Source organism: Lactuca virosa, chromosome 3 (genome assembly GCF_052849685.1).
Source record: "Lactuca virosa cultivar CGN04683 chromosome 3, Lactuca_virosa_CGN04683_v6, whole genome shotgun sequence".
Taxonomy (NCBI): domain Eukaryota; kingdom Viridiplantae; phylum Streptophyta; class Magnoliopsida; order Asterales; family Asteraceae; genus Lactuca; species Lactuca virosa.
The window spans coordinates 97,603,766-97,631,131 of record NC_136428.1 but is presented as its reverse complement, the minus strand read 5'-3'; the positions used below and the strand labels follow the sequence as shown (position 1 = coordinate 97,631,131).

At 30.6% G+C, this 27,366-nt stretch overlaps 1 protein-coding gene across 1 annotated transcript; it reads right to left on the bottom strand.

Annotated features, from left to right (window-relative positions):
• Positions 1 to 23,028: 23,028 nt before the first annotated feature.
• On the bottom strand, positions 23,029 to 27,103 carry LOC145163860 (protein FAR-RED IMPAIRED RESPONSE 1-like). Its single transcript, XM_079082608.1, has 6 exons — positions 26,965 to 27,103; positions 25,570 to 26,308; positions 25,235 to 25,495; positions 25,080 to 25,089; positions 23,747 to 24,316; positions 23,029 to 23,643 (listed from the first exon to the last, which is right to left on the bottom strand). The coding sequence occupies exons 1-6, from the start codon at positions 27,101 to 27,103 to the stop codon at positions 23,029 to 23,031; spliced, it is 2,334 nt and encodes a 777-aa protein (XP_078938734.1).
• Positions 27,104 to 27,366: the final 263 nt, after the last annotated feature.

Here is a 27,366-nt window from a genome sequence, read left to right as displayed (position 1 = left end):
GTTCACTATTTCAGAATACAGTAACTACATACATTTTGGGTCTTAAGGCCTAAGACTACATTTCATTCACTAAGAAAATGTTGGATTTTCTGGAAGTACACTATAAGATTTTCAAAGAACAAAGACAAGCTTCCCATCTCAAATACATACTTATGAACTCACCAACTTAAATGTTGATACACGTTCAAAACCACTTGTATTCTCAGGTAACCGGTAGACAGGTACACCCACAGGTATTGAGAAGACGGAGCTTACAGAGTCGCGTCTATTATACTTTTTCTATACACTTCTGATGTCATACGAACTATGTATTGAACCGATGTAAAAACTATACTTTATCAATGTAATGGTTGTGTTTACTTTGATTACTATTGTACAATTGTTGTGATAATGTACATGACGTCCTCCGCCCCCGAACGTTTCCGCCGTTCCGGTTTGGGGGTGTGACAGAATCCCCACAGCAACAACAGTCGCGGTAGCTGCAACAATAACAGCCTCAGTGAGGGCAGCATAGCGATCATCAAATAGCTCAATCATAGCGGTCTTTATAGACCTAAACAACTCCAAAATAGAACCTCGGAAAGCAGCAGCCACCTCAGCGATAATCATCCCTCGAATCTGGTCGTCAGTCAACCCCAACCTATCCTGGCCACCCGCTCCAAATCCAATACCAGATCCTCTCATGAACACCATAGTTAAAAATGAACCAAAATATATCGGAAATGCCACAATTCATACCATCACAGTTCATGTGCTTCCAGTAGTACGGGCCCATACTACCTTCCATACCTAACTATATTTGTCTCCATGGATCATCACAAACCGCCAGATTACAACCCATAACTAGGATATGCATACATCCTATCCTCACTCTCTCGAGAGTGGCTAATCATTCCTCAACTGGCCTTCTACACCCATATACTCACTCATGAAACTTCCACCAACCCTGCAGCCACTCGTGCATGATAATCATACATAACACTGGATTCCATAGACAGTCCAATACTTGATTCTACACTAAGCCAACAACCAGAAAAGGAACAAGAAATAAGGTTAAATCAAATATTCTCAGGATATAGAATCTTAGTTATGCACAACTATGATGCACACACTAAGCAACTACAGTAATGATGTCAATTTTATCTAACATATAGGAAGTCCTCGTAGGCTATCATGCATAAAACATCAAGAAATTCTATTATGCAATTCATGAAATCTCTAGCCTACCACTAGCATGCAATTCTGTCATAATCATCAATAAAAAATAACAATGTGGGTAACTTGGGGTATACTTTCTTACTCCAGCTGATCGTACACATCTCGTCCTTCCTTGGTTACTTTTGAAAATCATTTGAAAACTTTTACAAATTCTTAGTTTGAGTCTAGATTCACACGAATTCTCATCCAATTCTCTCAAACCAGGGTTCTGATACCAACTTGTAACATCCCGAAAATCAAGGTAAAATTTTCATTTTTAAAATTCAACTAAAAACCATAATCGTTTTCAAAAAATTGCTCCTAAAAATAATAATCACATATCAGAGTGTCCCAAAATCAAATATCATGAAATCAGAAGGATGTGCATGATCACGCCTTTGGTTTCCCCTGATCATCTGAAGTACCTGAAACATAAAACTGAAACTGTAAGCCAAAGCTAAGTGAGTTCCCCGAAAGTACCACACACAACCAAACAAATGTACAATTATGCATGCTATGTCCAATCAGTCATCAGACTAGAATACCCTCAGGCCCACAACCATCGAGTTGGCTTAACCCTGGCCCAATCAGTCATCGGACTGGAATTTCAATATGTAACGGGTCCAATCAGTCATCGAACTAGTATACCCTCGGGTCTACAGCCATCGACTAGATTACACCAAGTCTGGTGGCTCACACGCATAGCAAAAATAGCCTCAACCCTAAAATCGTACTATGTCGACATATGCAACATATAAACATATAACCAGTCAACAGGCAAACAGACGGATATACAGATCACTACTTCATGGATCTAACATATCACTACATCATAACATAAACTAGAATACAGATCTAACATATCACTACATCATAACAATCATCCTATATACCAAGATGCATAACCTAGTGGGTCGGCTTCGGTGCCTTTGACCCATAAGTACAGTGAGGGAGACTCACATCATAGTCTGATGAAATAGCTGAATAATAAGTTGCTCCAAATACTAACTCTACCGATCACCTTTACAACAAATAGTGACCACATCTCAAAACTCAGCTTAAAATAACCAAAATACCCCTAGGTCAAATATGGTCAAAATCCTAGTCAAAGTCAGAGGTCATAAAGTCAACTGAGTCAACTCAAGTAGAGTACGCACAGCGTATGCACTATCCAGAAACGGGGACTTAAGGGAGTACATGCGGCGTACTCAGAAGTATGCCAACGTACTCGGCTGAGGTGTAATCCTTTTATTAAGTGCTTATTCTATTAAGTCCTTTCGTCCAAAGCCCACATCTAGTCCCAAATAGTGTTTTAAATCATAAAGTTTCCAACTTTATGACCTTCTATGGATATTAAGTGCCCAAATCTTAAAACCCTAACTTCTTAACCCATTAAGACATCATATCCTTTGCATGGTAAGAAAGAAAGGGTCAGCGTCCCATTTTTATCACTCTAGACACTCTAAAACGTCTAAAAGGACAACCAATATTATGGGGCTAATACCCAAATGGACCAAGATTATGGTCTAGAGTAGCTCATACCCAAATGGACCAAGATTATGGGGATAATAAGCACAAAACTTTACATCTAACAAGATCTAAAGAAATAACCAAGAAGTTCAAAGCTTTATACCTTAAGGATGTTGCTCAAGGATTGAAGAACTCAGATCTACCAAGCTTGGAGTTCCTTCTTTTCTTTCCAATGGTTTCCTTCCTTCAAAAGTGGACACCAAAATAAAAATGAGCTCAAAACACCACTAATGGAGATTAGGGTTTGAAAGGGACGAAGGGGGCAATGGAGGCCGATGAGAGGAAGAGGTCTTAGGAGATAATGATGCTTAAATAGGGTCCAAACCCTAAAAATTAGGGTTTGAAAATTCACCACATACGTCAATCATATGCTTAGGTACGCCCAGTGTACGCATGCAGCCCACGTTTCTCATTAAAGTGCCAATTGACCATTTTGCAAACAATTTTATACTAAGGGATCAAAGATGTAAATTACATGAATAAAGAATGTTACATAAAATGTCAGCTAATTGGTATTGAGTTCGAATAGGCATTAAGCGGACAATTTTATCAAGGATTTTATCACGTATGAAATGGCAATCGATCTCGATGTGCTTTGTGCGGTCGTGAAACGTTGGATTGTTTGCCAATTTTATTGTAGAGTCATTATCACATTAAATCAAAGCTGAATTAGATGATGGAAATCCAAATTTTCACTTGTTACAGCAGTGAGAGCTCAATACTCTGCTTCAGTGGAAGAACAAGAAATGATAGTCTATTTCTTAGATTTTCACGAAACTAACGAATCACCTTGGAACACATAAAAGCAGTGATTGGTCGACGAGTGTCAACATATCCTGCCCAATCTGAGTCACTAAAGGCTTTGAGCTACAAAGAAGGCCTTGTAGAGATAAATAATCCTTGACTCGGATTATGTTTAATGTATCTCAAAAGATGATGAACAGCTTGTAAACATGGTTGTCTTTGCATGGTTACAAATTGACTCAATTTATTGACTACATGAGAGATATCTGAGAATGTTATAGTGAGGTATAATAGACGACCAATTAACTGTCTATATTAGGAAGGATCAGATACAGGATCACCTTCAAAATTTCAACTTTTTAATTTTGGATCCATTGGATAATAAGTAGGTTTTGATGCTAAAAAGGCAGTATCTTGTAAGAGTTCAAGAGCATATTTTCGTTGACAATTTGAAATGCCAAATTTTGACCATGCTACTTCAAGACCCAAAAACATTTTTAAATTTCCTAAATCTTTTAGCTTGAATTGTTAACTGAGTTTGTGTTTCAAAGCATTAATGCCTTCAAATGAAGCTCCAATGATGACAATGTCATCCACGTATACCAGCAAGGCTTAACAAGAGGAACCACTTCCTTTATAAAATAATGAATAATTGGATTTAGATTCTGTGTAGCTTTGTGAAACTAAGAAAGATGAGAACTTTGAATACCTCTGGCGAGAAGCCTGTCGAAAACCATACAATGAATTATTTAGCTTGCATATAATAGGCGTAAAATGGGAATTTTTGTGATCAACATAGTAGCCTTTTGGAATATCCATATAAACATCCTCTTCTAAATTGTCATCTAGAAACACGTTATTGACATCTAACTATATCAATGGCCATGATTGTTGTGCATCTATGGCTAGTAATGTCTTGATAGTAACAAGTTTGTCTATTGGTGAATATGTATCAAGAAAGTCAACACCTTCAAGCTGATTGAATCCTTTGGCAACTAGTCTTGCCTTATACCGCTCATTTGAACCATCAAATTTTCGTTTAATTTTGAATACCCATGTACAACCCAATAGTTTTCTGTCATGAGGAAAAGGAACTACTTTCCATGTATCATTAACTTCCAAAGCAATAAGTTCATCATTAATAGCATTTTGCCATTCAATTGACTTAATGGCTTCATAATAAGACTTTGGTTCATTTTGAGTAGTAACTACATTGGAAGAGGCTAACTTCCTTGAAAACATAGCAATAAATTTCTTGCATTGCTCATCACTTAGCCCGGTTACAACATCATTAAAATAATAGAAGGAAGAATTGTTCACTTGTTCAGTAGAAACATAATTAGCTCTTGAATTGTTGTTTCCATTTGTGAACTTAAAACCAGGTGGAAATCCATGCAGCCTGTAACATTTTTCTTGTGTATGTCCCGATTTCTTGCAATGACTGCAATAAACTTGATTCTTTTTTAAATTGTTATACTGATTGTTGTTAACAGACTTTGATGCATTTGTATCTTGAACATTAAAGGAAATAGTAGATTGAGATATTTGAGAAACACTTACACATCTCTGTCTCTCTTCTTGAATGATAAGAGAAAAAATATGATTAACACTTGGAATAGGATCCATTAATAAGATCTGGCCACGGATTTGTGAGAAATCATCATTCAAATCCATTACAAATTCATAGCCTGCTCAGTTTCTTTAGCTCCACCACAGGTGCATAAACCACAAGTACAACGCATGTTGTAATTTGCCAATTCTTCCCATAATACCTTAATTTGGTGAAGTATGTACTTATAGTATCTCCTCATTGAGTAACATTCATGATATCATGCTTGATTTGGAAAATTTTAGGGCCATTACTCTGCTGAAAGTGATCTTTAAGTTCCTTCCAAATATCCTTTGCAATCTTGAGATAAATCACTAATGCTGCAATTTTTTTTTCAAAATCAAATTGAGGATCCATGATATAATAATGTTGTTGTGGCGAGACTAAGATTTGTATCGAACAATATCTGTTGTAGCTAGTTGATTAATCGTTCCATCAATGAAATCTAATTTGTTTTTCACTGATAGAACCATGGTAATAACACGACTCCAAGAACTAAAATTGTCTCCAGTAAGAATCTGAGAAACAAGAACAGTTCCTGGATTATCTAAATGATGAATATAGTAAGGATCATCTGAATTCTCTTGCGTATTGCTTTGATTTGTGCCTTCACTCATGGTTAAAATCAAACAATCAAGACCTCAAATCAAATAAGAAAGGAATTGAAAAACTCGATTAACGGAGTAATCGAAATGGAACAACAAATGGAAATATGAATTGAGTCCGATTGAATAAAATCGGAATGATGAAGTGTAAAAGACGAATTAAAAAGAGAAAACGAGATAAACAATCTATAAACGAATAATGGTCATCGTAAATGCGGAATTTTGCTCTGATACCATTTTAATGTTTGAAAATTGAGTAAAACTTGTAACTTGCATTAAGAAAGAGTTATACAAACTTTATATACACAGATTAAGCTACACACTATCTTCTAACATAAACCCAACTAATTGCTAACAAACTAACATATTAACAACTAATGGTGTCTTAACAACAAACTTAACATAAGGCTAATGTTTATTAAGTTATAATTCCAATAAATATAAATGAGGGAAGATTGTCATTTTGATGAGACATTTCTAATAGGAAACTTTGTAGTTAGTGAACCATTGACTATGAAAATCTGTCATCGAAGAATATAATCACTTCTCTTCCCAAGTTCTCCATCTATCACAAAAACCCATGTTGATCATCATATCCTCCAAGTAACCCCAACAAATATGGGTTTTTTTTATGTACCCCCTAAATTCTCCTTTTATACCTCTTTTCTCTCTCTCTCTCTCTCTCTCTTGTTTTTTTTGTTTTTAATACTTTTAATAAATATATAATATTATTTTTTCGTTTAGACTATTCTTGTGTTTTTTTTATTTATTTTTTTTTTCATTATTTTTAATAAATACATATTATTATTATTATTATTATTATTATTATTATTATTATTATTAAAAATATATTTTTTTTCGTTCTGAGTATTTTTGTATTATTTTTATTTTCATTTAAACTATCAATGTGTTACTTTTTTTCGTTCCGACTATCTTTGTATTGTTTTTCCGCTCCGACTATCTCTGTGTTATTTTCATTTAAACTCACAAAAAAACAAAATATGTCTAATAAAAAAAGGTTTTAAAGACAATAAAATAACAAAAGAGATGGATGTACGGAGGAATTTGATGAATTATAAGGTACATACAACAACAATGGGTTTTTTTATGCACCCCTAAATTCTCCTTAGTCATAAACCTTGTCAATGTACCTTAACAACCCTAAGTTTCGAACATACTGGCCGGTCCTGAAAAATTAAATATTTTCAAAGGCCCAGAACGATAAACAAAAAAAAAAGCCCTTGTCTTTATTATAATTTTGTTTTTCTAAATAAAAATATATAATAGAAAAAATTGGGCCTTGTACAGCTGTCCACTTTGCCCCCCTCTAAGCCCCCCATGACTGGACTAATGATTTTTAGTATCATTACATATCTAATAAAGCAAAAATGATTCAGTTATATTGATTTATTCATCGTTGAATTTGAAATCTAATAATATATCCTAACAGAAGTACATAGCTAGCCAAAAAAACAAGCTACAGCCGTATAAGGAATCAGGACGTAGCCCACCTGCAACTAGTAAAGATACCACACAGTTTTATATATTGTACATGTCCAAAGAAGGAAATACCCCTTATGAAAATATTATAGACGTTGACGATGCAATTACAAAAATACAATTATGAAAAGTTGATGTGACACAAATATTACAGCTTAGTCAACTATCGGAGCACCGCCACAACTCATTTGGTAGACCAACTTCACTATCTCAACTACAAAGGAACAGAAGTTTGCAATCCAATCATGTTATAGTCCAATTATCGAAAACTTGAAGCACTCTTCATGCTCTAATTGTAACTTTACTACTCTTTAGTTTGACACTCTGAAACACCTTTAAAAAACTGTTCGTTTGTAAATTTTAATTCTCTTAAATATATTCCTAAATTTTCACTTAAATATATTTTTAAGAGATGTTCGATAAAAAGCGACGCATGACATAACTACAAAAGTCAACATAGTTTACTTTTTTTTTCAAAATTGCTTAAGGGGTTATATATATATATATATATATATATATATATATATATATATATATATATATATATATATATATATATATATATATATATATATATATATACCACTAGATGTTTTCATTTCTTTTTAATTTAAAAACTTCTCATTTTCTTGTATCTATCAACCATTGTGATTAACCTTCTAGAAGATAATGAGTAATAGACTATAATTATGAAAAAAAATACTTGTTGATGGACCCTCAAAAAAGTCAAAGCACACTTCCTTATATAGTGTACTTCATCTACAAAATTATATTACTGGTAATTTCAAAAAAGAATAAAACTTTTTGGTATTAATCTTTAAAAGAATTTAAACTATAAAGAAATTGAACGGCGGTATGAATTTTATTATAATTTTTTTATTTTCTTTTATTCTTATTATATTAGTTTAATCTAATTTTACTTAACTTTTAAGGCTTTGCGGTATGGATTGGGTTTGGCTACGCGTGGTGGATCCCTTTAGGGGCCGGGAGAGATGATGCTCCGCTGTCAAAAAAGTTTATTTTGATATTTTATGTATTTTTTAGAGAGAATTTGTTTAATAACTCTTTTTTTTCATGATTCCATTATTTTATAAATATAAATTAATTGTATTTCTTGGTCACCGAAATTCATATTTATATCTTTCACTTTTCTGATATCTAATTATATTATATTATTTGCAACATTTCTTTATAAAAAGCCTTTTGAAAGTTCTAATTAGTCTTTCGATAATTACTTAACACATTTTTATTTGGTTCCGTTTTAAAGTTTTATTTCGGCCCCTTCAATTTTAATGTTTGTGTTCCGCCCCTGGCGTGGTGCCTACGTGGCCCCTCTACCCACGCGTGAACACCTCCCCAATGGGGAATAGGTGTGTTGTGGCGTGATACCCACTACGGAAGAAGACGGCAGTTATGATTGGTGGAACATTTCATTGTGTCTATCTCTCTCTACAATCTCTCTTTTCTTCACCACCACTTCACTAGTGAACACCATTTCCACAACTTAGTGGGTTGGTTGTGGAATGGTTAAAATAATGACGTTGCCTTTTTTTCTTCCCTTCTCACGTGTGATGATACCTCCCAGCCTAATATCTTAAAAGGCCAAAGTTTAGGGACTTCTACGAGTTTCGAGCTGAATCGGTTTACTTTGAGTTTGACCAACTTTGATCTGTTTTGAAACTTTTAATTTTACAAATTTTTAAAAAGTCATCTTGATATATACCTGATTTCAAATATTCGGCCAAGTTTCACAACACATACAATATCGATACAAAAGAAGCTCATTCTATATGACCGATAGAATATCAAGTCAACAATGTTGGCAACTTTTTTTCATGGTTAATCCAGACAAACGTAAAAAATTTCAAATTTAGTAGTTACTTCTATGAAGTGGCCTATATTTCAAATAATAATGTAAATTACATAAAATGTTTAATATAAAAAGCTTAAAATATACCATTTATTGTAATACCTTACAGATACTTTATAATTAAATTATATTGTCGTAGCAACAAATTGATAACATATAACAAATACAATATATAAATTACATACTTCTTATTTCATATTCACTTTTTAGTTATTATAAGATTAATTAATTATAACACATACTCATACCAATTATTAGTGATTACATAATTAATCAACTAGGCAAATGTACGAAAACATATTTAATCAACTAGGCACATGTACAAAAACATGTGTACATAGAGTGCAAGAATTGCTCGTAGGGATAAAAAAAAAGTACATCACAACTTGTTACCAAATTAATAAAAGATTTCAGAACTATATCTGAGTGTGGGGCCACAAGAGAGTGTAATTGAAAAAAAGAAAAAAAAAATGTTTGGGTGCCCTAAACTAAGCCACTGCCTCTTCATCGCTTTAAAGTGAAAGGAGCCGCTTTTCAAAATTTCTTCATTTCATTTTTCAATATTGTTAGGTGCACACATTAGAACCTTCCATAATATATATATATATATATATATATATATATATATATATATATATATATATATATATATATATATATATATATATATGTTGTAAATAATTGGTGGTGTTATAAATAATTAGTAGATGATATAATAATTGGTGCATGGTAAATTTGTTAACATTTCTAACTAGTTACAATTATATGTTAGTAAAATTTGTAGTATAAATACACCTCCATTGTAAAGAATGTGATACACCAAAAGTTATAAGAGATATAACTTTCATATTCTCTATAGATATTCTTTCTTCTCAATTAAAGTTCTTATCAAAGTTTACTAGTTTGGTTTGATTTATAGTTACATTAATTACGCTTAATTCATAACACGTTATCAGCACGAAAGCTCTAATCAAGGTTATTAAACAAGTGGAAAATCACATCTATCTTAATCAAGGTATGTATTACTTATTAAAAACACTATTAATTATAAAAACCTCAATCATATTAAAATAATAATAATACTAATGAATTAATGAAACCTATACATTATGGACTACTAACAATTTTTATTTCTTATACTAACATTTCTTTATGTATTCTAATTTTTATACTAACATTTATATTATGCAACTAATTTTTATTTATGCAAACTAACATTTACATTATGCAACTAACTTTTATTTATGCATACTAACATTTATATTATGCTACTAACTTTTATGTGTGCATACTAACATTTAAATTATATTTATTTATACATGTCAATGTTTATTTATATTTTAGATACTCTTCATAATTTTATTTAAACATTTACTAATATTTATTTATGTTTCTAGTTAGTAAAGTTATGTATTAGTTATAAGTCTTATTATATGATTTATAAAATACATATACATATATACACAACGGGAATATATATGCAACGGTTATAAACAGCAAAAACAACGGCTATATTTTTTTACCATAAATAAACATCTTTACCCTGCTTATTTTACCCACAACAAATATTTCTCTCTTCTATCAAATAAATCAATTTCAAGAAATCAAGCTTCAAGATGATTCATCATTTTGTGATAATTATGACTATAATAGTCATGTTACTTTTCATCCCAATCCTTAACATCGAAGATAATATGGAATTTCATCTACTTTTAGGCTTGTATGCAATGTTAGCTTTACCGCTTCTTTTTTGTGTAATATTTATTGAAATAAATGGATTTTAATTTTAATTTTTATTTTGTTTAAAATTTATAGTTACATTATGTCCAACATTGCAAATCTTGAGTTTGCAGCACTTGAAGTTAGTGGGAAAAACTATGTGCCATGGATGATAGATGTAAAAATGCATCTTGAATCCATGGGTATCTCAAATACTATATATGAATTTAATAATTGCATGGCACAAGACAAAGCAAAAGCACAAGTTTTCCTTCGTAAGCATATTGATGAAATGTTGAGATTTGAATATCTTGATGTTACTGATCCAAGTATTCTCTGGAATCTTTTGAAAGAAAGATTTGATCATCAAAAGGAAGTTATACTTCCAAATGCTAGAGATGAATGGAGAACACTAAGGTTTCATGACTTCAAGAAAGTAAATGAATACAACTCAGCTTTGTTCAGAATATCTTCACAACTCAAGTATTGTGGACAAGAGGTTACTGATGAAGATATGTTGGAGAAAACTTACTCAACATTTCATGCAACAAACATTACTTTGATGCAACAATATCGGATGCAAAAGTTCACAAGATATTCTGAACTGAATTCATGTCTGCTCGTTGCAGAGCAAAACAATGAACTCTTAATGAAAAACCATGAATCTCATCCAACGGGATTAGTAGCACTTCCTGAAGCAAATGCTACAAATATTGATGGTCATCGAAACAATACACGTGGACGAGGGCGAGGTCGTGGTCGAGGACGAGGCCGTGGCTATTTTAATCAAAACCAAAGCCATAATCAGAACCATAATTCTAGTCGTGGACAAGGTAATAATCGTGGTCGTGGCCAAAAAAAGAATAATTACCAATATTCACAAAGAAACAATGTCCACACACAAGATAAGGCCAGAGTGGCAAGACATGACACTGGGACATCACAAAAATCTGATGGTTCATGTTATAGATGTGGTAGCACAGGCCATTGGTCAAGGACCTGTCGCACACCTGCACATCTTTGTCAACTTTATCAAGAGTCCATTAAAGGAAAAGGAAAAGAAGAAAACCTCATTGATAATGTTGAATTCACTTCGCTAAATGTTGCTGATTTCTGTAATGACATGGAAGACATAAACTAAAAAAAAAATCTATTATTGTTCTAGTAAAACTATTTTCCCTTCGTTTGTTTTTCATGTAATGTCTTTCCTACAATAAATGAGCTTTCTTTTTAATAATAATTATGATTATGTTTATTCACTTATTATTCCTTTTATATGTGAAGTTTAATATGAGTCCAACTAAAGCACAACACCAAGAAAAGATTGGAGATCTTTGTATAGCAGATAGTGGTAGTACACATACTATTCTGAAATCAAAGAAATATTTTTCAGAATTAGTACCAACAAAAACAGTCATACATACAATATCAGGTCCTGCAGACTTGATAGAGGGAACCGGGAAAGCCCATTTTATATTACCAAATGGTACAAGCTTTTGTATAGAAAATGCCTTATTTTCTCCAAAGTCTAATAGAAACTTATTAAGTTTCAATGACATATATTTCAAAGGTTATGACACAAAAACTGTGACCATTGAAAATAAGAAATATATGTATATTATAGACAAAAACCATGTGCTTGAAAAACTACCAACACTTGATTCTGGTCTGCATTATACATATATACATATGATTGAATCAAATATGGTAGTAGAAGGAAAACATTGTGAGCCTGGGACATTCAGTTTATGGCATGATAGGTTGGGCCACCCAGGATTAACAATGATGCGAAGGATAATTGAGAATACACACGGGCATCCATTGAAGGACCAAAAGTTCCCTCAATCCAATAGCATAAAACCATGTACATCTTGTTCCCTTGGAAAGTTAATTATAAAACATTCTCCAATGAAAGTTGAAAGGGAGTCACCTAGATTTCTAGAAAGAATTCAAGGTGATATATGTGGACCGATTCACCCACCATCTGGACCATTTAGATACTTTATGGTCTTAATAGATGCATCTAGCAAATGGTCTCATGTTTGCCTATTATCAACTCGTAATATGGCATTTGCAAAGTTTCTTGCCCAAATTATTAAATTAAGGGCACATTTCCCTGATTATACTATCAAAAGAGTGAGACTTGATAATGCTGGTGAATTTACTTCACAAGCATTTAATGACTATTGTATGTCTGTAGGAATTGTTGTTGAGCATCCAGTTGCTCATGTACACACAAAATGGTTTAGCTGAATCACTGATTAAACGTCTCCAGCTAATAGCTAGACCATTGATAATGAGGACCAAACTTCATGTTTCTGTTTGGGGCCATGCAATCTTACATGCTGGATCATTGATACGCATGAGACCAAGTTCATATCATGTATATTCTCCACTACAACTTGCTTTCGGTCAAGAGCCAAATATATCCCATTTGAGAATTTTTGGGTGTCTAGTATATGTCCCTATTGCACCACCTCAACGGACAAAAATGGGTCCTCAAAGAAGGTTGGGAATATATGTTGGTTATGAGTCAGTCTCTATTATAAGACATCTTGAACCATTAACAGGTGATGTTTTCACAACACGCCTAGCAGATTGTCAATTTGATGAGGCAAATTTCCCATCATTAGGTAGAGAAAAGAAGATTCTGGAAAAGGATGTGTCATGGCATGAGCCTTATTTATCATATCTTGACCCTCGCACAAAGCAATGTGACATGGAAGTTCAAAAGATAATACATTTCCAAGAAATGGCAAATCAATTACCTGATGCATTTACTGACACAAAAAGGGTGACTAAATCATATATACCAGCTGTCAATGTTCCAGCTCGAATTGACATTCCACATGGACAATCTGATGATAAAATCACTCAAGAGTATAAAACACGCCTGAAACGTGGAAGGCCATTTGGTTCTAAGGATAAGAACCCACGAAAAAGAAGAGGAGCAGAAAATGCACTAGATCACGAGGAAAGTGTTCCTGGAGAAACACGAATTATTCAAATTCCCCCAGGAAAGGAGGATGATGCATTAAATTATGGTCAGACAAATAGAATATGTGACCAAAATGAAACTAACAATATAGGTGCAATATTTTCTTATTCAGTTGCATGTGATATTATGAATGATGATCCCGAACCACAATCTGTCATTGAATGTCAAAGAAGAAATGATTGGGCTAAATGGAAGGAATCTATGCAAGTTGAATTAAATTCTCTTAACAAGAGAAAGGTTTTTGGGAACATTATCCTCACACCTGAAGTTGTGAAACCATTAGGATATAGATGGATCTTCGTACGAAAAAGAAATGAGAAAGACGAAATTGTAAGATACAAGGCCAGGCTTGTTGCTCAAGGTTTCTCTCAAAGACCTGGAATTGATTATGAAGAAACTTATTCACCGGTAATGGATGCAACCACTTTCAGATATTTAATCAGCTTGACAGTATCTAAAAATTTAGAGATGCGTCTTATGGATGTTGTTACAGCTTACTTGTATGGATCACTTGATAGTGATATCTATATGAAAATCCCTAAAGGATTTAAAATGCCTGAAGCGTTAAGTGCAAAACCCAAAGAAATGTATTCTATAAAATTACAAAGATCTTTGTATGGGTTAAAGCAATCTGGGCGCATGTGGTACAATCGTTTAAGCGATTATTTGACAAGTAAAGGTTATAAAAATAACACTATTTGTCCATGTGTATTTATTAAGAAAACAACATCTGGATATGTGATCATAGCAGTCTATGTTGATGATCTAAACATCATTGGAATGAATAAAGAAATCCTTGAAGTGATTGAACTTTTAAAGAAAGAATTTGAAATGAAAGATCTTGGAAAAACCAAATATTGTCTTGGTTTACAGATTGAGCATATGCCTAACGGAATACTTGTGCATCAATCAAATTACACAGAAAGAGTCTTGAAACGTTTCAATATGGAAAATGCAAATCCTTTAAGCACTCCAATGGTTGTTAGATCATTAAATATTGACAAGGATCCATTTCGTCCATGCGAAGAAAATGAAGAAATCATTGGTTCAGAAGTACCATATCTAAATGCAATTGGAGCTCTTATGTATCTTACCAATTGTACTTGACCTGACATTTCTTTCGCTGTAAAATTGCTAGCAAGATTTAGTTCAGCCCCAACAAAACGACATTGGAATGGAATTAAACATATTTTTCGATACCTTCGAGGAACTAGTGATTTAGGGTTATTTTACCCTAACAATTCAAAACAAGGCTTGATTGGTTATGCAGATGCAGGTTATTTGTCTGATCCTCATAAAGCTAGATCTCAAACTGGATATGTATTCGTGAATGGAGGTACTGCAATTTCCTGGCGTTCTCAAAAGCAAACACTTGTTGCCACATCCTCAAATCATGTTGAAGTAATTTCACTAAATGAAGCTAGTAGAGAATGTACATGGTTAAGATCGATGACACAACTAGTTTTAACTTCATGTGGACTTGAAAAGGATATATGTCCAACTTTAATTTATGAAGATAACTCAGCATGTTTCACTCAAATGAAAGAGGGATATATCAAGAGCGACAGGACAAAACATATACCTCCAAAGTTTTTTGAGTACACTCAAGAGCTTATAAAGAACCATCAAGTTGAAATCAAATATGTTCAATCCAGTAACAATGCAGCAGATCTTTTTACGATGGCACTTCCTACTGCAATCTTCAGGAAACATGTCCATGGCATCGGAATGCGACATGTGCATAGAATATAATGTGACGGATGTCTAAATAAGGGGGAGTCAACTATACACTGCACTCTTTTTCCCTTCGCTAAAGTTTTTTCCCACTGGGTTTTCTTTAGCAAGGTTTTTAATGAGGCAGTACGTCAAAGTTGAACGCTAAAATGATGTCATCCAAGGTGGAGTGTTGTAAATAATTGGTGGTGTTGTAAATAATTGGTGGATGACATAATAATTGGTGCATGGTAAATTTGTCAACATTTCTAACTAGTTACAATTATATGTTAGTAAAATTTGTAGTATAAATACCCCTCCATTGTAAAGAATGTGATACACCAAAAGTTATAAGAGATATAACTTTCATATTCTCTCTAAATATTCTTTCTTCTCAATTAAAGTTCTTATCAAAGTTTACTAGTTTGGTTTGATTTATAGTTACATTAATTACGCTTAATTCATAACAATATATATATATATATATATATATATATATATATATATATATATATAGTTACATTAATTACGCTTAATTAATAACAATATATATATATATATATATATATATATATATATATTGGTTCCCTTGAGATAAAAAAAATTAGAGATTGTGAGATATGTGTATAACCGTTTGATGTGCTTATGTTTGTTTATGAAACTATGCGGTGGCATATTTGTAATTATATTGGTAACTTATTAAACTAACGCCGTTAATTTACGATTGTGGGGCTATTGTTGTAATTTTACAAAGATTGATATGAATTTTGCAGGCTACGATACTGTAACCGCCTATTGTTTTCTTTTCTTTCTCGATCAAAGTCTCACTTCGAACTCTCAGGAAACCCTCTTTTTCTTTCTTTATCTCATTTTGCCCTAGTTTTTGTTTCTTACCTGTTATTGAGAAATCAGTAAATGTATTCAGGAGAAAATATAAACGAAGTCGCATCTTCGTTAATCGAAATGAAAGGTTAGAATGCGAGTTATTTTTCATTTTATTGATAATGCATGTTTTTATTAATTAGTTAACTGTCGTTTTATGTTGATAATGGTGTTTTTTTGGTTTGATTCAGTAGGTTTTTCGTCATTTTAACTTGATTTTGATGATTGTCTCGTTTAGAGTTGATATGTTTTCTATTATGTTTGTTTGTGGTGGTTTTTGATGTAAGTTTTTGTTTATATTTTCACAGATAAGGATTTCAAAAGAAACTATGTTCGAAAAAAATTCAAAAATCAAAAAAATATCGAATGCGGTAGAAGTGTTGTTATTTCCGAAGGTACAGTTCAAAAAAAATCATCTATGATTAGAAGTAGAAATAAACATATAACTTAATGTTTGAAGTTATTTGTTGTAATCATAACTGATTTTTTTATTTTTTCAGTGTATTGAACATAACATTTAGTTATATGTTTATTTCTACTTCTAATCATAGATGATTTTATACGTTTGTTTATAATCATTGGTAAATAGTAATGATAAATGTATTTTTATGTATCAAACATGAATATAAAATTATTTTTGTAATCATAACTGATTTTGTGGTTCTTTTAAGTGGATTGTATATAACATTTAGTTGTATTTTTATTTATTGTTCTAATCATAAATGATTTTATACGTCTGTTTATAATCATTAGTGAATAGTAATGATAAATGTATGTTTTATTTTTTACTAACACTATGTTTGTAATGAAAATTGTAGTTAAAAAAGGGAATGTAGATAGCTCAAGGAAGACACAGTCATCTTCCAAAAGAGAAAAGGCGAATGAGGTGTCGCAAACACGTTCAAAGACATAAAAAAAAACAGTTATTGAACAACCAAAAGTGAAGCTGAGGGTTAAGGTCAAAACTGTAAGTAAGAAACGTGAACTATCTGATGAAGATGATTCAGATTTTCAGAGTCGTCTTGGATCTTCAAAGAAACCAAAGAGAGAAACTAATGTTTTGAAGAAAGATAAAAAAACTGTTGTTATAAAAGAATTTCCTTCATTGAAGAATAGATGCTCACCCGGGTCATTGTTGGGTGTTATTCAAGGTTTAAGTAGAGAACAAAAGGATTGTGTTAGGGCTATGGGATTTGGGAGTTTGTTAGGGATGAAGATGATTGAAGTACCGTTGAAGATTGTTTATTATGTTCTTGATCATTTTAATTTTGAATCTTTGAAGGTGGAGTTTGATAATTGTGAAGTTAGTGTTGATAATAAGTCTATTCAAGAGATGTTAGGATTACCATCTGGTGGCTCATTACTTTCAAACATGGATTACATTTCGGAGAATAATGAAGAGAGTTGTATGTTTGACTGGAAGAAACAGTATGAAAATATTGATAAATTGAGATTGAAACAGCTAAAGAATGAACTTGTTCAAACTAGTGCTGCGGATGACAACTTCAGAATCAATTTTTTGGTTTTTTTTATTAATACTTTCTGTGAGTCTACAAGCATGGGTAAATGTAATCCGAATACATTGTATTTAATCATAAGAGATACTAATTTAAGTAGCATTGACTGGTGCGATTACATTGTGGATTGTTTGGTAAGGACGAAGAAGGTTTACAATCCAGAGAAAAAATCTTTTTTCTTTTATGGACCAGCAGCATACCTTATGGTACGTGAGTTATTTTTTGATATTTATTATTCTTGTTAGTTATAAAAATATGTTTGTTTTTATAATAAATCATATATGATTTTATTACATATAATCATATATGATTATGTAGTATAATTTTTGTTTAATTATATATTACACATCAAAATCATATATGATGTTATATATGTTATGATGTTATATATGTTTTTTGTAGTTGTTGTATGTGGATACTTTCAAGTTTGATCATTTGCAAGTCACACGTAAACGTCCAACTATTTTTTATTGGACGTAAGAGAAGATAAGGTTTTTTTAGGATATTTTACAAGAGAGTGGAGGATTTGGATGTGGACATGTTAATGAAGCATATGTTGAAGAAGAATTTCAAGAATCTGAGTATAATGAGGAGGAATCTGGTGGTGATGAGGTTGAATCTGATGGTGAAGAGGATTTATGTGATGAGGATGAAGAAGATTTTGATGTTAATAAAGTTAGTGACGTGGAGGTAATTTTATAGTTTTATTCATTTATGATTTAATTAGTTTATTCATTTAAGACTTTTTATGTTTAGTTGTAAGTATCTTTTTTCTTATGTAGGTGTATGAAAGTAAAATTTCATGTATGTATCAGAAGATGGAGGATTTGAAAAAGGATCTTGTTGTAAAGATAGATGAGGGAGTGTTGAAGTTTCCTCAAAGTCAAAATTTGAAAAATTGGAAATTATTATTTCCTGTTGAAGATTTAAGCACAAAAAGTTTTGATTTCCATTATGTTTCACAAAAATATAAAGAACCGATATTAACACCTGGTTTTGTTCAAGTTAATGATGAAGATTATGGGAATGATTTTCTTAATGATGATGAAAATGTTGAAGATTATGATCAAGGGAAATGTTCTGGTGGTCAGGGGTGGAAGTGGTCCACATGAGGGCAATATTGGTAAAAATCATGTTGAAGGTAAAGGTGATGATGATGAAGATGATGAACAAGGAAATGGAAGTGGATGTAATAAAGAAGAGGCCATGAATTTAAATTCTGTTGTCGAAAATGTTACTAAGAGTGTGGGTCTAAGTGTGGGTCTAATTGATAGCCAGGAAGGAGTATCTTTTAGTCAATTTATTTGCGATCCAGTTGTTGAAAGTTTTCTTAAAACTTTGGATCAAGGTAGGCATATTTTATTATTATATATAGTTTAATCATGTATGATTTTAATTTTTTATATTTGAATTTTATAGGTACTGATGATTGTTTAAATCAGAAACTAGTTGAAGATGATGTGAATTTGAATTTGACTGGTATTGATGATGGTAAGTATTTATTTATGTATTTTTAATACATAATATATATATATATATATATATATATATATATATATATATATATATATATATATGTTATATAGATGATTCATTTATGATTTTAATAATTTAGGGACTGTAAATTTGGGTGAGGATGATCATAAGAATAAAGTAATTTCAGATCATACTGTTGATAAAGTTATTGTAGCAAAGAAGGATGGAGAAGGTGAAGATGTTGAAGATTGTTCAAATAAAAATAAAATGGAGGTAATTTGTTTATAATTATTGTTTATTCATATATAATTGTGTTTATAATTATTGTTTATTCATATATGATTTTTATAATTTTATTGGGTAGAAAATGTTGAAGATTGTTCAAATAAAAACAAGGATTCAAATGAGACTCGATCATTGAAAAATGTTATTGTTCCAAGTTTTAGTCTTGGATTTAGTCAAGATTTTGAAGGTTCCAAGAAGTCATCTCAAAGTCAAATTTATTTTGAACGGATGACAAAGAAAAAGATTAAGGATAGAGTTATTTTGGGAAAACCAAGTGTTGGTCCAGAGTGTGTTATTCCAAATGTTGATGTTATTGATGCTAGTCCAGTTTCTTTTGCACCCCGTTTGGGTACATTAGAAGGACCATCAAAACCTGTTTCTGGCAAACCTAAAGATATAAATGAAGAAACAACATCAGTAGTGGATGTCAAAGGAAAGAGACAAATGAAGTTTTCTTATGTTTATAAGTCACCATTTAAGGAAATGTTAATTGATTTTAAACTTAGTTTGTCACAAGTAGAAAATTTTGTTTGTGAATGGCTTTTCAATCTTCAAGGAAATCCAGGGTAATTTTTTTAATATAATTTTTTATTTTTATAATTATAATTTTTTATTTTAAATAACATTTAATTAAATATATACAGGGATATTGTATTGCTTATGGAAACATATGTTATTGGTTTTAGAACTAATTATGAAAGTCTTTATAAAAAAACCCATTTGCATGTTAGTGTTCTTGATTCATGGTCTCGTATACTAAATCATCAAGAGAAATTCAGAGATGTTGTTAATTCTCCACTCAGATTGTTCATGAATTCTGAGACTGTAAGTTTTTATTTTATTCTTTGCTTTTCATATGTTGATAATCATTAATAGTTTTTTATTAAATATTTACATGTTATTATATAATCATTTATGATTTTCTTATATTACAGACTGTCATTTGAATATACTCATTTGAATGAAACTGCAAAATATAAAGTTTTCAAGGACAGCTTCTCTCGCAGTGTTTCTAGTGATAGAGACTTAAAGGTTTTGAAGGATGTTGATATGGTATATTTATTTTTTTATACATATATATATATATATATATATATATATATATATATATATTTATTAATATTTTATTTCTAATATTATACATGTTGATGTTAGGTATTTTTCCCGGTTTTGAGGCATAAGCACATATATCTTATTGTTATGAATATGAAGAAACGTGTTTTTGAGGTTATCGATAATGGTGCAGATGATGTTGATTTCGATGATAAGTATGGTGCAATTTTTAAACCTCTTGTAAGTTTCAAATGATATTTATTCTTTAGATTTGAAATCATATATGATATGTTTTATAATTATTATACTTATATTTTTCTGACTTGAAATCATATATGATTTTCAGAAAAAGTCTTTTTTGAAGTATCTAAAAGAGATCGATCATGTTAAAGCAAATGAAATGGCTGATAAAAATCTTACTCCAGTAAGATTGACAATGCCATGGAGGACAGTTTATAACAAAGTGGATTGTGGAGTTTTTGCTATGAGACATATGGAGAGTTATTTTGGAGAAAAAGGTTCTAAATGGAAATGTGGTCTTCCAAAAGAAGGTGGTTCTCAAGAAAAATTTCTGGAAAAGTTGAGAATGAAATATGCAGCAGCAATTTTAACTTCTGAGATTAATAGAAAGCGTGATGATGTGTTGAAAGCTGCATATGAGTATCAAAAAGTTGATCAAAAGATTCGTGGTAAGCATGCATATGATGCTCAATGGAATATAGAAAGAAGGTTGTCAAATTTTTTTTGATTGAATATTTTCTTATTGATGATGTTATAAGAACAAGTTTGTTTATGCTGTGTATGTTATGGATATTGTGAAGAATGTTTGTTTTTATGATGATGAAAAACATGGTGATGGAAAACAAGTTAATATGTATTTTGGTGGATTTTATTATGTAAGTTTGTTTGTGTGAATTATGTTATTGAATGTTAATCATAAGTCATTATGCTATATTTTTATATGTAATTTATGTTTTTAGTATTGATTATATGTTGTTTATATGTAATCATTAGTGATTGTATTGATTTTTTTTTTCTGTTTTTGTAATCATAGATGATTATATTTATTGTACAACACATTATAATTTATTATATCTTTTTCTTGATAAGTGAGCTTATCTTTACTGCATGGAATACATCACCATGCAGAATCTTATCTTTGTAAGATTTTAGTTTTGTTTTTTAGTGTTTGTATTGAAGAATCTTTTCTTTATAAATGAAAACTGATTGGTACAGCCATATATTGTATTTTTGATAAGTGATTATGTTTGTATAAAGGGGGTAGCCTCGTGCTACCCCTTATATTTCTTCAAAGATGAGTCCTTATACTTCCAAATTGTTAGTTTTGTTTATTAATTTCTTCAATTTTTATATATCACCATTATTTATTTATTATGTAAACAACTTCCATTTTGTTTCAGGTAAAATATTGAGTCTATAAGTCTAAAAGAACTAATTTTGCTGTATCTAATAACATGTTCCCCATTTTTTCAACATTCTTGTTCTTTTATTTGTAGCTAGATTTTCATACAGATTGTAGCTGACTCCAAGAACGCCTCTTCCACCATTACTTAAAAAGTTTATCTTCATTGAAATATCAGATCTTTACTAGATGTCTTTGAAGTAGAGGAATGTTGTTCATTTAAAGAATATTTCTTTTTAATGAACAATATTTCTCTACATCAGATATGTAGTAAAGATTTGTTATGTTCAATGGAGATAATCTTTCTAAGTAATGGTGGAAGAGTTCTTGGAGTCTGCTACAATCTGTACGAAAATCTAGCTAGGAATATGAAGAACAAGAATCTTGGAAAATGGGGAACGTGATATTTGAGACTTGTGAAATTGTTTGCTATTGAAGACTTGTGAAATAGGAATATGAATATTGTTATTTTTAGATTTTTTATGAGCAGTGTTGTATATTTGTTAGGAACAATGGTGTTGTATATGGTTATATGTAATGGTTAGATGTTTTTTATGTGTAACCATAATTTTAATCACTTATGATTAAACAAAACATATGAAGTAGTATTACATAATATTTTATGATTATACAGATGAATATTGTATATGGTTATGTGTAATGATTACATGTATTGAATAACAGTTTATATGTAATCTTAAATGCTTGTAGTAACATTTAATAGAAGTTTACTCATGAATGAATATATTATCAAATCAAAGAAAGAATTATCAAAGCAGATTAAATCCAGTAGACAAAATCATAGTTAATTCTGTTTTATAAAAGAGTAAAGTGTACTAAACAAAAAGTATATTATTTTAAAAAAAAAATTCATGACTTATTCATTACTGATTAAAGCAGTAAATATCTATGTAGCTTTTGATGATTGTTCTGCTGCAAATTTGATTGGGCATGTCAGCAAGTTATGAGGAGCCCTTTCTCCACATCCTGAGCATCTTCTTGTTTGCTTGTTTGAATTTTTATACGCTATTTCTGCTGCACTTTGAATTCTACTTTTCTTTCCGCATCCTTTATTGCTTTGAACATTTGGAACATTGATGTCAATGTCTTTTGGAATAGATATGCCCATAAGCTTTCCTACCTCTTCAACATCTGTCCTATTCTTCTGCAATTCATTTGTAGGATCGTTTTCATATTCCTTCAGCATGCTTTCTGTTTTCTTAACAAACAAATTCGTTTTTTCTTTATTTTTTCTTACGTATTCCAAACATGCTTCAAAGTTGTAGTATGCTTGATTGACATATCTGTTAATTTCACTGTCTCCTATATCATATACATGTCTACCAAAATTATAATGCCTTGATATCACATCCTTTCTCCAACGATTCTCAATGTACTGTTCAGGTATCTCCTTAATTCCATGTTTCATGAGTATGTTGAATGCATGTCTGCACAAAGTCCCAAAGCGGTTGAAGTGTTCACAAGTATATTTTACATCATTTGTTGGAAGTTTTATTTCTACCTGTTCAAAATAAAATTAAAGCATTAAGTGTTTTATAATCATAACTGAATATTTTTTTATATTATGTGCTGATTCAACAAAATTTAAAATAAGAATATATTACCTCAGATTCTGTTTTTAGATCACTGTTTTTGTTCAGTTGTTCCACTTTGTATAACTCCCATCCATTTTTTGTTCCAAGATGTTCGTATTGGCAGTACCAGGAACCTTTATAGATTTCTTTCTGTACTTCATAAAACAATGTACTTGTATAAACTTTTGCAGCATGTTTTTCTATTGGTCGTGGTGAAATAAATTTATATACCGCCTTCTTTGTTTGATGATCAAGCTCTTGTTGTGTATTTCTTTGTTTTTGAATTGTTGTGTCATAGTTCATCATGAAATGTAAAAGTAAATTTCCAGATTGAGAGTAAGTGTTGAAGAAGGAATTCATGCTTTCTGATCTTGAAGTGGTTTTCATCAATCCAGACATTCTTGTGTCACTGAAGTATGCAGGTATCCATTTGTCACGTAATTCAAACATATCATTGAACCATCTTTTATCTTCCAGATTGAATTCGTTAATAATCAAATCCCACTTCTTTTCAAGTTCATCAGGTTTGATATGCATGTTCCAAACAAGCTTGTTAAATCTTTTCTTGAAGTCTTTGTTTTTAAATAAATCGCCAGTAACCTATGAATGAACAATTTTGCTTATATAAGTATAAATTATATACCTATTTGGATATATCATATATGAGTAATCATATATGATTACTGTAATGTAGGATATATCATGTATGATTAATCATATATCATATATGTACTGTAATCATATATGATTATATAATCATATATGATTAATCATATATCATATATTAGTAATCATATATGATTACTGTATTGTAGGATATATCATTACGATTAATCATATATGATTAATCATATATCATATATGTACTGTAATCATATATGATTAATTATATATGATTATATATGATTAATCATATATGATTATATAATCATATATTATTATATAATCATATATGATTAATCATATATCATATATGTATGATTAATCATATATTATATATGTATGATTAATCATATATGATTAATCATATATCATATATGTACTGTAATGTAGGATTGATCATATATGATTAATCATATATGATTATATAATCGTATTATATAATCATATATGATTATATATGATTATATACTGTATCATCATAATCATAGTATGATATATGATAACTTATATTATTATAATCATATATGATTAATCTTATATAATCATATATGGATATATAATCATATTATTAAAATACTTAATTATATATCATTATATCAATCATATATGATTAAGTATTTTAATAATATGATTATATACTCATATATGATTATATACTGTATTATCATATTACATACTATGTAATCATATATGTTTTTACAGTATGGTATCTGATAATTCATATTATTAGAATAGTTAATCATATATGATTAATCATATATGGTTATATAGTATGATATGTAATACGTCATATATGAATCATCTGTCATAATACTATATAACCATATATGATTATATAATGTATTTTTATTATACCTTTGCTTGCAGTTTTTCATTATGTGCCACATGCATAGTCTGTGTCTTGAATTTGGTAAGACAGATTCCACTGCTTGTTTTATTGCTGCATATTGATCAGTTAGAACAACTTTTGGTGCTTTCCCTTCATGAGCTCTAAGAAAAGCTTTAAGCAGCCATTCATACGACTCAATTGTCTCTCTACTCAGCAACCCAACACCAACAGTAACTGATTTCTTGTGGTGGTCAACTGCTGTGAATGGAACAAATACCATTTTATACCTATATAAAGAAAATGTGTTTAGTACAATCATATTTGATTAATAGTATGTTTGAATTTATATACATTAACTTACTTGTTTGTTCTAAAAGTTGCATCAAAAGATATAACTTCTCCAAACTCAGCATAAAAAGCCTTTTCTCTTTCATCTGCCCAAAACATAGCAGCCAACAGATCTCCATCACGTAGGAACTCAAATGAATAATTTGGATAATGATCTTTACGATCATTCATTTTGTTTATCATTATTTGAGCATCCTTGTAACATAAGATTCTATTTACTCCTCTCCTCAAGTTTTTGTAGTCTGTTACCTTCGCCCCTACATATTCATATCTTCCTTTCAAAACTGCTCGTATTTTGTGAGCCATTGTGGGACCAATTTTAGCTTTTGATGCACGTACTACAAACTCTTTTTCAAAATATGACATCTTTCTTGCCTTTTTCGTATAAGGTCTTTCCTCAATACTTTCCAGTGGGTGGTTGTGCATTTCAAAGAATTTCTTAACTTTGTTATCTGTTGTTCCATAAACATTTTCAAATATAATCTTTGTTGTACACCCAATAATTATCTTGTTTGAATTTGGTTTCCTCTTGACAGAACTTGTAGCCAATGTATCACAAGGTTTTGGTTTATCCTTGCCACCCCTATTGCATATAACATATTTTTCTTTTATTATTAGGCTATTGTATTTTGATTGGCTACTCAGTCTTGTATGAAAACCTGTCATTTCTGCATAATCCGTATACATTTTTACTGCCAAATTTAGTGATTTGAAAACACTGTTTACAACTGGTACAAATTCTGTAGGGACATCTGGTTTATATTAAGATTCTTCAATTATGTTACTGCAATATGATTCATTTGTTGAATTGGAACTTTCACCTGATAAAAGAAGGGAATGACAAATATGTTATTATATAATTTTATGTTGTAATAATCATATGTGATTAACGATATGTATTTATATTTTAGTATAAAAAATCATATATGATTTTAGATATTAATATATTATTGGATGTTAAATCATATTTATTTGTACATTGTATTATATGATTGATCATATAACATACTGTGTAATCATAAATAATTATACGTATTAATTTATAAATAATCATACTTGATATTGTTTAATCATGTATGATTAATCATATGTATTTGTAGGTTGTAATATATGATTAATCCTATTTTATGATGTATAATCATATATGATTATTCATCCAAATGTAATATTAATATAGATTTCAATTTGAAAACATATATGATAAATCATAATTACAAACTATAAATACATATGATTAATCATAGATATGAACAGTCATATATGATTATTCATCCTTATATGATTAATTCACATATTGTATTGTATAATCATATATGATTATTCATAATTTATAATGTATAATAAAAGAATTAGAATGAAGTGTAGAAACTATAATGTAATATGTAGTATTAAAACGAATTAGTTGTACCTTCAATACGAATCGTATTTTGAAGTTCTTCAGAAGTGAAAGAAATTGAATCGATTTGTTCGTCGTTACGAGATGAATTGATTTCAGCTATAATAGTATCAGTTGCGATCGACTTGTCAATTTCTTTTGGATTCGACATCATTTATGAAAATTGATTTTGATTCAATTTTCAAATGCTTTGTTTATGATTGCGAGGTGCTTGTTTCTTCGATTTGAGGTTTGTATATCGTATTTATGAGGATATGAACTGACGCTCTGTTTCGATCGTTTTTTTCGATTTGAAGATTGCGAATAATTTGATAACAGATTCAGTAAAAATAGGATCTTTTTTATTATATTGAATGATTTGTTGAAGATTGGATGATATGATTACGTGACTGATACTGAAAATTGATGATTTAG

Coding starts and splice junctions, on each gene's coding strand:
- LOC145163860 (XM_079082608.1), bottom strand. CDS start 27,103: ATGTCGAATCCAAAAGAAATTGACAAGTCGATCGCAACTGATACTATT. Junction 25,496..25,569: donor GCAACTTTTAGAACAAACAA/GTAAGTTAATGT, acceptor TTCTTTATATAG/GTATAAAATGGTATTTGTTC. Junction 23,644..23,746: donor ATCTAAAAACAGAATCTGAG/GTAATATATTCT, acceptor TATTTTGAACAG/GTAGAAATAAAACTTCCAAC.